Source organism: Cynocephalus volans, chromosome 15 (genome assembly GCF_027409185.1).
Source record: "Cynocephalus volans isolate mCynVol1 chromosome 15, mCynVol1.pri, whole genome shotgun sequence".
Lineage (NCBI taxonomy): Eukaryota > Metazoa > Chordata > Mammalia > Dermoptera > Cynocephalidae > Cynocephalus > Cynocephalus volans.
The window spans coordinates 88,457,741-88,471,055 of record NC_084474.1 but is presented as its reverse complement, the minus strand read 5'-3'; the positions used below and the strand labels follow the sequence as shown (position 1 = coordinate 88,471,055).

At 38.4% G+C, this 13,315-nt stretch overlaps 1 protein-coding gene across 3 annotated transcripts in view; it reads right to left on the bottom strand.

The window, feature by feature from the left end:
* KHDRBS3 (KH RNA binding domain containing, signal transduction associated 3) overlaps nucleotides 1-13,315 on the bottom strand; it is a 215,032-nt gene that overhangs the window by 108,138 nt on the left and 93,579 nt on the right. For all 3 annotated transcript variants that reach the window (XR_010021789.1, XR_010021790.1, XM_063079793.1), the window contains exon 5: nucleotides 10,053-10,192. Coding sequence is in view for 1 of the 3 variants with exons in the window: in XM_063079793.1 (XP_062935863.1) it covers nucleotides 10,053-10,192 (140 nt within the window). In the remaining 2 variants the exon portion in view is untranslated. The remainder of the gene's footprint in view (nucleotides 1-10,052; nucleotides 10,193-13,315) is intronic.

Here is a 13,315-nt window from a genome sequence, read left to right as displayed (position 1 = left end):
GACTTACTGAGGAATTGAATATGGCGAAAAGGAATGTTATTTAAAATGTTATTACATCATATGAAGACCAATACATGACTATCCATTGGAGATATTTATCCCAAGTCTCAGAACTAGAAAGTACTAGGCTTCAATGAGGATGGTTTTCTTTTTTTTGTATTGTTATTATATTTAGACATTTAGACACTGTGAATTCTGTAACCAAGTGTTCCTAAGCTTTGACCACTAGGAAACTGAGAGACAATTTCAAGACTGACTTCATCAGCTCTACAGAATGTTATTAACATGTACATCTTTGTGTACTAACTTTACCCTTGTGGATTATAATTTCCTACCCAAACTGCCACATCAATTAATTTTTACTTTTTATTATGTTTATTCTGTTAGATAAACCATTTTACTTTGGTAAGTTAGCACATGTGAGTTCATGAGAAAAAGTAGTAAATAAATATAAGCCTTTTTATCATACCTTATATTAAAAGTGCTACTATAGGGTTTTTTCAAGATGGCGGCGGCTGTGGCGGCTGGCGCGGAGTAGCTGAGGTGGAAAAGGTGGCCACTGGGCCTCAGGCAGCCGGGAAACTTGTGGACCTTCCTCTCGCCATCTCTTAAGGGAGGACTGCTGCTGCTGACCGGTCGTGGGGGGGTGACCGCCACTTTGCCCCCGGCAGGAGAGGCTGCCTCATTTACAGGCAACAGCTTTGAAGTGTGGAGCAGGAAAAGAACTGTTTTTTAGCTGCAAAAGCGAGTCTCGAAACAGGGAACACGGCGCCAGGGCTGCTGTGGATGCAGCCAGGATCCCGGAGGCCGGGGCCGCGCTGAAGGCGGCCAGCTGCCCTATTCAGGATTCGAGGTTTCAGGCCGGCATTAAAGAAGATTCCTGGGAGCGCCCGAGCCGCGCCGCGACTGAACAGCCCGAGGCGGCAGCAGCCGAGAACTGGGAAAGGCGGCAAACCAGAGACAGAGAGCGAGCACCCGACCTGGCACAGCACTGTGAGTGATCCCTGGCACAGCTCTGTTCGGGGGGTGGATGCCCACGCAGCTCCCACCTGCACCACTAGGCCACTCACCGCCCGGTGCTGCCTCCATTTTCCCAGGTCCGGGCAGCTCCGCCCTGCTCGGCCATCACTGAGCCCTCCCGCTTGCTTGGCCTGGCGCCGGGCTTTCCGGAGCCTGCGGACCGGCCTCCGCTCCCACTCCCTCCGCGGTTCTCTGGCGGGGCTGGTGGCAGGGGGTGTCCCGGGCCAGTGTCGGGAGGGCAAGGAAGTACGGGCGGGCCGACTGTCACTCCACCATACCCTAGACTCCGGCCCCAGGTAAACTCCCTGTTACTGGGAGGCAGATACCATCTCTGCGGCCACCAGTTTGGAAAAAAAGCCTAACAAATTTCTGGTTGGGAATAGTGTGGTAGGAGACTTCCCAGGTCTGCTTGAACCTGCCGGAGACCAGGCTGCAGGTGGGCGCTAGACTCGGTATATACTGGGAGGATACAAAGGTGAACAAGACCCGAGAAAGATCTACATAGTGCTACAAAGGCACCCAGAGAGACCGGTCGTCTGTGCCCAGCAGAAACCTGGTAGACTTCCTGGGCAAGGCGGTGCCGAGCAGGGTCTTGAAGGCCCAGCTGATAGACAGGGGTGCAGAAGACACGCCCCAGCCCAGCACAGTGCGCACAGAGGGGGGAGACGTGCGGCCAGGGAGGCGGAGACTCGACAGAAACCACACACCCGGTGGGGTCGCCACTGCACGATCTAACAGCCTGGGCCAGAGCACACGGAACAGGGAGAAGTCCTGCACAGGAAGTGAAAGCTCAACAGAGATCACACACCCTGTGGTACGTGATCCACCAGCCCAGCAGAGTCCAAGCTGACCAGAAAGGTGGCTCCCCGGAGAAGCCCAAGACCCGAGGCAACCACACACACAAGGCACTAGAGGCCAACTGAGCAGTCACGGAGGGAGCCATACGAAATTGGCAACCACAGCAACATCCTAGTTAGTCATTAGTCTCAAACCGGTGGACTGTGAAACCCCCGGCCACAATGAATAAATACCAAAAAAAAGATACCAGAAATACAAAAAATCAAGAAAGTACACCACCAAAAGTTAATAAATCTCAAACTCTAGATCCTATAGAACAAGAAACCCTTGAAATGATTGACAAGGAATTTCGAGTGATAATTCTAAGGAAACTGAATGAGATACAAGAAAACTCAGCTAGACATCATGATGAAATGAGGAAAAGTATACAGGATCTGAAAGAGGAAATGTACAAGGAAATCAATGTCCTGAAAAAAAATGTAGCAGAACTTGCTGAACTGAAGAAGTTATTCAACGAAATAAAAAACACAATGGAGAGTTTAACCAGCAGGCTTGTCGAAGTTGAAGAGAGAACCTCTGAACTTGAAGATGGGCTGTTTGAAATAACACAAGCAGACAAAAAGAAAGAAAAAAGAATCAAGGACATTGAAGAAAATCTGAGAGAGATATCAGACAACCATAAGCGATCAAATATCCGAGTCATGGGTATTCCAGAAGGGGAGGAAAATGGAGATTCCATTGAAAACATATTCAACAAAATAGTGGCAGAAAACTTCCCAGGTATAGGAAAAATCACAGATCTTCAGATCCAGGAAGCTCAACGATCTCCAAACGTATTCAACCCAAAAAGGCCTTCTCCAAGACATGTCATAGTCAAATTGGCAAAACTCAGAGACAAAGAGAGAATCTTAAAAGCTGCAAGAGAGAAGCGTCAAATCACCTATAAGGGAGCCCCAATCAGGTTAACATCAGACTTTTCATCACAAACCCTAAAAGCTAGAAAGGAATGGGATGACATTTTCAGAATACTAAAAGACAAAGATTGCCAGCCAAGAATACTCTACCCTGCAAGGCTATCCTTCCGAAATGAGGGGCAAATAGTATATTTCCCAGACAAACAAAAACTTCAGGAGTTCACTACCACACGACCACCCTTACAAGAAATCCTCAAGGGAGTACTGGGTTTGGTTCCTGAAAAATAACTACCACTGCCATAAAAACCCAAGAAAAATCTAAACCCGCTAGTACAATAAAAATGGCATTCATGAAGAGAAAACAAGCTAACAAAAACACTATCTACAACCTAAGGAACCAACAAACAAAGAAACCAAACAGTAAATCAGAAAACAAGGAACAAAAGACACCTAAGACAACCAAACAACCAATAAAATGCTAGGAATAAATCAACACCTTTCAATAACAACTCTTAATGTTAAAGGCTTAAATTCCCCAATTAAAAGACATAGACTGGCTGACTGGATCAAAAAGCAGGACCCAACTATATGCTGCCTACAAGAGACCCACCTCACCCATGAAGATTCACACAGACTAAGAGTGAAAGGATGGAAAAAGATTTACCATGCAAACAGAAAAGAAAAACGAGCTGGAGTGGCTATTCTTATATCTGACAAAATAGACTTTAAACTAAAAACCATAAAAAGAGACAATGAGGGACACTACTTAATGATAAAAGGACTGATCCATCAAGAAGACATAACAATCATAAATATGTACGCACCCAATGTTGGAGCAGCCAGATTTATAAAACAAACTCTATTAGACCTAAAGAAGGAAATAGACACTAATACCATAATAGCAGGGGACCTGAACACTCCACTGTCAATATTAGACAGATCATCTAGGCAAAGAATCAGTAGAGAAACACAAGATCTAAACAAGACTCTGGACCAATTGGAATTGGCAGATATCTACAGAACATTCCACCCAACAACCTCAGAATATTCACTCTTCTCAGCAGCACATGGATCATTCTCCAGGATAGATCACATATTAGGTCACAAATCAAGTCTCAATAAATTCAAAAAAATTGCAATTATCCCATGTATCTTCTCAGACCACAATGGATTAAAACTAGAAATTAATAACAAACGAAACTCTGGAAACTATACAAACACATGGAAATTAAACAGCATTCTACTTAATGACATATGGGTCCAAGAAGAAATCAAGCAGGAAATCAAAAAGTTTATTGAAACTAATGAAAACAATGATACATCATACCAAAACCAGGGGGATACTGCAAAAGCAGTATTGAGGGGAAAATTTATTGCATTAAATGCTCACTTCAGAAGAATAGAAAGATGGCAAGTGAACAACCTAACACTTCACCTTAAAGAACTAGAAAAACAAGAACAATCCAAACCTAAAGTTAGCAGACGGAAAGAAATCATTAAGATCAGAGCAGAACTGAATGAAATTGAAAACCAAAAAACAATTCAAAAGATCAACGAATCAAAAAGTTGGTTTTTTGAAAAGATAAATAAAATTGACAAACCATTAGCATGGCTAACAAAAAAGAAGAAGAGAGAAGACTCAAATAACAAAAATTAGAAATGAAAAAGGCGATATTACAACTGATTCATCTGAAATACAAGGAATCATTCGAGACTACTATAAACAACTATACGCCAACAAATTTGAAAATCTGGAGGAAATGGATAAATTTCTGGACACACACAAGCTCCCAAATCTGAACCGTGAAGACGTAGAAAATTTGAACAGACCAATAACAATAAAGGAGATTGAAGCTGTTATCAGAAGGCTCCCAACAAAGAAAAGCCCAGGACCAGATGGATTCACAGCAGAATTTTACCAAACATTCAAACAGTAATTGACACCGATTCTTTACAAACTATTCCAAAAGATTGAAACGGACGCAAATCTCCCAAACTCATTCTATGAAGCAAACATCATCCTGATACCAAAACCAGGTAAAGATATAACCAAAAAAGAAAACTACAGGCCAATATCCTTGAATAATATAGATGCAAAAATCCTCACTAAAATACTAGCAAGCAGAATACAGCAACACATACGAAAAATTATTCATCACGATCAAGTGGGATTCATCCCAGGGATGCAAGGTTGGTTCAACATACGCAAATCAATAAATGTGATACACCATATTAATAAACTCAAACACAAGGACCATATGATCATCTCTATAGATGCTGAAAAAGCATCTGATAAAGTTCAGCACTCATTCATGACAAAGACCCTCTATAAGTTAGGTATAGAGGGAAAGTATCTCAACATAATTAAAGCCATATATGCCAAACCCACTGCCAATATCATCCTGAATGGGGAAAAGCTGAAAGCTTTTCCTTTAAGAACAGGCACTAGACAAGGATGCCCACTCTCACCACTCCTATTCAACATAGTGTTGGAAGTACTAGCCAGAGCAATCAGAGAAGAGAAGGAAATAAAGGGCATCCAGATTGGAAAAGATGAAGTCAAACTGTCCCTGTTTGCAGATGACATGATCCTATATATCGAACAGCCTAAAACCTCTACAAAAAAACTGCTGGAATTGATAAATGATTTTAGCACAGTAGCAGGATACAAAATCAACACACAAAAATCAGTAGCATTTCTTTTCTCCAATAGTGAACATGCAGAAGGAGAAATCAAGAAAGCCTGCCCATTTACAATAGCCACCAAAAAAATAAAATACTTAGGAATTGAGTTAACCAAGGAGGTGAAAAATCTCTATAATGAGAACTACAAACCACTGCTGAGAGAAATTAGAGAGGATACAAGAAGATGGAAAGATATCCCATGCTCTTGGATTGGAAGAATCAACATAGTGAAAATGTCCATACTACCCAAAGTGATATACAAATTCAATGCAATCCCCATCAAAATTCCAAAGACATTTTTCTCAGAAATGGAAAAAACTATCCAGACATTTATATGGAACAATAAAAGACCACGCATAGCCAAAGCAATGCTGAGCAAAAAAAATAAAGCTGGAGGCATAACACTACCTGACTTTAAGCTATACTACAAAGCTATAATAACCAAAACAGTATGGTACTGGCATAAAAACAGACACACTGACCAATGGAATAGAAAGAGAATCCAGAAATCAACCCACACACTTACTGTCAGCTGATCTTTGACAAAGGCACCAAGCCTATTCAGTGGCGAAGGGACTGCCTCTTCAGCAAATGGTGCTGGGATAACTGGATATCCATATGCAGGAGAATGAAACTAGATCCATACCTCTCGCCGTATACTAAAATCAACTCAAAATGGATTAAGGATTTAAATATACACCCTGAAACAATAAAACTTCTTAAAGAAAACTTAGGAGAAACACTTCAGGAAATAGGAATGGGCACAGACTTCATGAATACGACCCCAAAAGCACGGGCAACCAAAGGAAAAATAAACAAATGGGATTATATCAAACTAAAAAGCTTCTGCACAGCAAAAGAAACAATTAAAAGAGTTAAAAGACAACCAACAGAGTGGGAGAAAATATTTGCAAAATATATATCTGACAAAGGATTAATATCCAGAATATATAAGGAACTCAAACAACTGTACAAGAAGAAAACAAGCAACCCGATTAAAAAATGGGCAAGAGAGCTAAGTAGGCATTTCTCTAAGGAAGATTTCCAAATGGCCAATAGACATATGAAAAAATGCTCAACATCACTCAGCATCCGGGAAATGCAAATCAAAACCACATTGAGATACCATCTAACCCCAGTTAGGATGGCTAAAATCCAAAAGACTATGAACGATAAATGCTGGCGAGGCTGCGGAGAAAAAGGAACTCTCATACATTGTTGGTGGGACTGCAAAATGGTGCAGCCTCTATGGAAAATGGTATGGAGGTTCCTCAAACAATTGCAGATAGATCTACCATACGACCCAGCCATCCCACTGTTGGGAATATACCCAGAGGAATGGAAATCATCAAGTCGAAGGTATACCTGTTTCCCAATGTTTATCGCAGCACTCTTTACAATAGCCAAGAGTTGGAACCAGCCCAAATGCCCATCATCGGATGAGTGGATACGGAAAATGTGGTACATCTACACAATGGAATACTACTCAGCTATAAAAACGAATGAAATACTGCCATTTGCAACAACATGGATGGACCTTGAGAGAATTATATTAAGTGAAACAAGTCAGGCACAGAAAGAGAAATACCACATGTTCTCACTTATTGGTGGGAGCTAAAAATTAATATATAAATTCACACACACACACACACACAAACCGGGGGGGGGGGGGAGAAGATATAACAACCACAATTATTTGAAGTTGATACGACAAGCAAACAGAAAGGACATTGTTGGGGGGGAGGGGGGGAGGGAGAAGGGAGGGAGGTTTTGGTGATGGGGAGCAATAATCAGCCACAATGTATATCGACAGAATAAAATTTTAAAAAAAAAAATTTAAAAAAAATTTAAAAAAAATAAAAGAAAAGAAAAAAAAGAAAAAAAAAGTGCTACTATATGCTATAATAAAAATATAATAAAAGTGCTAGAATGAAAGTTCTATGCGAGACTTAGAGTAGGTCAATGGAGAGGAGAAAAAAAATTATCCTGGATGAAACACAAGGGAAGGATCAAACAGATGGTACTTCTCTGGCTTCACATTCCTCATCTGTAAAATGGTGATGTTAACAAAATAGTGCCAACATCAAAGAATTGTTATGAGGCTTTACTTAGTTAATATCTGTTAAGTGCTTAGAAAAGTCCTTAACATTAATCAGCAGTAGGCAGTAGGCCTATGTAGGTGTTTGGTAAAAGAAGTTTCAGTTTAGGATGTGTAGTGGATTGAACTATGTCACCTCCAAACTCACTGAAGTTTGAATTGTGTCCCCCCCCAAGTTTTACGTATTAGAATTTCAGCCCCATTGTTACTGTTAAGAGGGTGGGAAATCCTATTCTGGTAATTGAAAGGTGGAGCCTTGAAGAGGTGATTGGATTGTAGGACTGTGCAGTAGTGAACAGATTAAAAATGGTGGTCAGGGGCCTTGTTCTGAGGACTTTAAAAGAAGAGGAGAGTCTCTCTCTCTCTTTCTCCCTCTGCTTCCACCATTTTGCGATGTGAGACCCCTGGGTCACTGTCACCACCACCAAATGGACCTTGGACTTCCCAGCCTCAGAAACTGTAAGCAATACATTTCATTTTTCTTTATAAATCACCCAGTTTCAGGTATTTTGTTATAAGTAACAGAAACAGACTAAGACAGGATGTAAAGAAAAGTAGGATTTAAAGTAGGTTGGAGGGTAGAGGGCAGAAACACAGAATTGTGGACAGAAGAAACAACATGAACGAAGACAATAAGCTTTACAAAACAAAGTTTCTAGCCCAGGGCTGGTTAAAATGCGCTGGAAACACAGCAACATAACCAGTAAAGACTAAACTGGAAACAGGTTTTGAGGAAAAACACAGAGGGGCTTTGAATGCCTCTTCTAGGAGTATGGAAAAACAGGGTATTTAAGTGATTTGGCACCAAGATCTATAACCATATAGAGGAAAGAAACTCGGGTATGTGTACAGTGCTCTACCCAGTGTAGCATATGAGCTGCTTATGATTTCAAGTAAACATATGGTGTCTTTAAGTATGCAAATAAAGACATTGGACTCTAGCACTAAACCATCCAATGTTTAAAACAGTTGATTAAAAAATTAGCAAATTAAAAAAGCAAACATTCTAATTAAAATGTTAAAAATTGTTAACAATTAAAATTGTTTAAAAACAATCCTATCAGAGAATAGTAACCATCAAGACAATGAAATGGCTTTATATGACAAATAATGTAAATACTATAATCAAGAGGAAATATTTTTCATCTGGGAAGATGGAGATGTTCCTCCAGGTACTATATTCCAAAAAAAGAAACAAAGCTTTTCTTTTCCTCATCTGTTTATAACATTTCCAACTTAATTTAAAAACAGGCAACAAAATTAGAAATTGTCTTCAGTAAAAATGGCAGATATGGTTTAGGGACGCAGCATCCCCTAAACAATGGCATTGCATGTGTTCAATTCTCTATACTCTCTAGCCAAAGAATATTTATTCTGTGCTTAGATTTTTCAACGAGAATATAGGTAAGAGCAATTTAATCTTAAGTGAAATAAGTAACACTGAGTTACTTTTATTACAGATAGATAAGACATAGAGATATATATCAAATAAATGTTTTAACAAACTTTTTGTATACTAACCTTAGTTGCATTAGTAAGATTATATACATCACTAAAAAGAAAATGTGTATATATATATATATGTATGTATGTATACACACACACACAGATATAGAGATATAGAGATATCCATCTGTCTCTATTACTAAAAAGTAAAAAGAAAGGAATGCTGGAATACAAATGTTCTGTTTTTCTCTTTTTACTTATCTATATGCATTTTCTGTTCATCTTTTGGGTGAGATCCAAAGATAGACGTCTGATTTTCAAAGGGGTACAGAGACAATTCCTTGATTGGGAGGTATCTGCTATGGCATCAATAAAGCACCTAGTCTATTATGAACACACACTATATGCTTCATACATGTACAAACGAACATATAAACTGGTAATGTAGGGTCAGGACAAGTTTGGAGATGTTTGAAAAAGTTTGTTACTGTATTTGGCATATTTTGGGAAAAGGCACAAGCTCTCATCATAATAAAGACAAAACTAACATGGAAAATGTAATACGCTAAATAATATTAGGCCACCCAAAATTATGTTGTCCATTACCTTATTTAGAAAAGGGGCCTTTGCAGATGTTTTTAAGGATCTTGAGACGGAAAGATTATCCTGTATCATCTATGTGGGCCTTAAATACAATCACATGTATCCTTATAAAGGGGAGGCAGAGGGAGATCAGACACAGAAGAGAAGACAGTGTGAAAATGAAGGAAGAGATTCACAGTGATGTGGCCACAAATCAAGGAATACTGGCAGTCACCAGAAACCAGAAGGGACAAAGAAAAGATATTCCCCAGAATCTCCAGAAGGGAGTGCAGCCCTGCCAACACCTTGACTTTGGCCTAGTGATACTGATTTTGGACATCTGGCTTCAATTACTATGAGGAAATAAATTTCTATTGTTATCAGCCACTAAATTTGCACAGATATATTGACAGAACTTTTTCAGCTATTACTAAAAAAACATTTAAACTATTGCCATGAGATCCTAACCTTAAAAAAAAAAAAAAAAAGAGTCAATTAATTACACCTACCTCGTTATTGCTGGGGTTGGTACACCTCTTGTACGCAAGGTGGGTTTCCCTCGAACCACTGGGACATCTGCATTTTCTGAACCACCATTCAAATATGTTAATTCCTGGAGCTGTGCTTGCCTGATTTCATCATTATAGTCCTGCACAAAAGACCGAAGAAAACGTAATTCTCTTCATATTAAAAATACAAAAATACTTGGAATAAAAAGCAAACTTTTTTTAAAAAAAAAGGTTAGAAAAATAGTTGAATTCACAAAATCAGATATGAGTTTGTTAAAATGAAAATTTCTTAATAAATTTTTGCAAAAAGGGAAAAAATGCCCAGAGTATTTTTTCCTGAGCTAAAATTTTCTATAATCAGCCATAAATTCCCTCCCTGGGCATACTTTCCAAGTGAAACATTTACAATAATATTAAAATAACATATAATATATGGACATTGTCATTTACAACTCAATTCAACTAGTAGTTTTTGAGCACCAAAACTAGGATGTACTAAGTACCAGAAAAACAAAAGAAGCCAGGATCCCAGAAGCCAAGAACTCAGTCTAGCAAAGGAGAAAGACATATACAACATGACAGATTTTCTGAAATTAAGAACCACATGTACACATTCCTTTTGTACATTTATTTCCATTTAGATATTGCAAAAGTTGTGAAACTCAACATTTCCAAAAGTGAAAACATAAACTTATTCCTGCAAACTTATTCTTCATCTTTCACCTTACTGTCTAAATATTCAACTCAGAAATTTGGGAATTATCCTTGATTCTTCCCTCTTCCCTACCACACTCAACTCAATTCAGAAATAATCAACAGAGACATGGAATAAAGAAATAAAAGTGTGCTCTGTTTTACAATAAAAAAAAAGTTCAGGTCTAAGCAATCAAAAAGGAAAGTTATTTAACCCAACAGTGGACTGTAAGAGCAGGTTCTCTACCAGACGTTATCACTTAAGGATGAGTGAGAACTAGTAGAATATTCCACACAGAAGGAAAAACATCTTAAGATCTAAAAGTAATGTTGTATCGAGGGAAGAGAAAGAAATGTAACAATTTGGGGTGGGTGGGAGGAAAAGCAAAGGTCAGATCATGCAAAGCCTTAAGTCATTTTAAAGATGACTTTAAATGTTTGGAGTTAAGGGTGCTGAAAAGCCTTTAATGATTTTCAGAAGGTAAGCTGCATGTTTGTGTTCTGGAAAGATCATTCTAGAACTAGTGATACAGATGACATAAGACTAAAAGCAGAGCTCAATAAAACATTACACCCCCCAAAAACAAGGATCAATAAAACATCACACCCCAATACATACATGCTTCTCAAGTGCATACTGAACATTATCAAGGATAGGCTATATGTTGGGCCATCACACAAGTCTCAATAATTTTGAAAGAACTCAAATCATACAAAGTATATTTTCTTATTACAATGAAATAAATTAGAAATTCATTAAAGAGAGAAATTGGGGAAATTCACAAATATTTCAAAATGAAAGAATATAATCAAAATAACCATTAGAAAAAAAACAGAAATTACAAGAAAAATTAGAAAATACCCCAAGAATGAAAATGAACACACAACACACCAAAATACACAGGATACATCAAAGACAGTGCTCAGAGGAAAATTTATAACTTCAAATTAAAAAATAAGTTTTCAAATCAATAATCTAAGCTTCCATACCTTTAAAAATAGAAGAAAAAAAAAGTAAACCCAAAGTAGGAGGAAAAAAATAAAATTGGAACAAAAATAAATGAGAGAAAACAAGAGAAAAATCAATAAAATCAAAAGTTGATTAGTTTAGAGGATTAACAAAATTGATAAACATGTAGCTAGACTGACCAAGAAAGGAACAAAAGAGAAAACTCAGGTTATTAAAACCAGAAATAAAAATAGGGCATCACTTGGACTTCGAAGAAATAAAAGGATTTTGAGGGAATACAATAAACAATTGTATGCCAACTTAGATGACAGGGATAAATTTCTAGAAAGACAAAAACTACCAAAATTGACTCAAGAAGATATAGAAAATCTGAACAGATAATAATACGTATATCACAGTAAGAAATATATAATTTGATCTCTGCCCTGGGTTCTTGACACAAAGTGCCTTAACCCCTCGGAATTTCCTAAGTGAAGGAGGAAAGAGAAGCATCTTTTATTCTTCATAATAGGCCCCTTTCAACCATGCCCGAGTTCATGCTTATGAGGTAACACCTGGAGTAGGCTGGTTCGTATGAAAAGATGAGAAAATTTCATCCCCAACCCCAGACCTTTAGGAGTTGCAGACTGACTTAATCTTCAATGGCCAATGACTTAATCTACCAAGCCTACATAATAAAGCCTCCATAAAAACCTTAACTGATGGGGTTTAGAAAGCTTTCACGTTGGTGAATGCATCCATATTGCAGAACGGCGGCATACCCAAACCCCACAGGGATAGAAGCCTCTATGCTCACGACCCTTCTAGACCTTGTCCTATGTACCTCTTCATCTGTATTTTTATAATATCCTTTATGAGGGTACTTCAAAAAGTTCACAGAAAGATCTTTATTATCTTTTCATTCTATTTTCCCACAAACTTTCAGAAGTGCCCCCATAAGCCAGTATTGTAAGTAAATTGTTACCCTGAGTTGTGTGAGTTGTTATAGCAAATTATCATACCCAAGGAATGGGCATGGGAACCCATGATTTGCAGCCAAGTTTATCAGAAATACAACTGGCACCTGAACTGGGGGCAGTCTCGTGGGACTACGTCCTTAACCTGTGAGGTCTGAAGCTAATTTCAGGTAGTGTCAGAATTGTGAGAAACTATAGGACACCCACTTGGTGTACAGAAAGTTGGAGAACTGGTTGGTATGGGGGAAAACCCCACACATTTGGTGTCAGAAGTACTGTGCATAGAAAAATGGTTTTTTCTTTAATAAGAGGCTAAATTACTATTTAAAAATGTTCCTGCAAAGAGAAGCCTATGCCCACATGATTTAAATAGTGAATTCTAAAAATTTAAATAACAGTTACTGCTAATCCTTCACAAATTCTTCAATAACAATTCATAGAAAGGGACACTTCCTAATTCATTCTATGAGGCCAGTATTGTCCTGATTCCAAAACCAAAGACATCACAAGATAAGAAAACTACAGAAAAATATCCTTATCAATACAGATATTAAAGCTGTCCAAAAAAAAAATTAGAAGCCAAATACAGGAGCAAAATTTATATACAAGAATCAAGTAGAACTTATCCCAGGGTGCAAGACTGG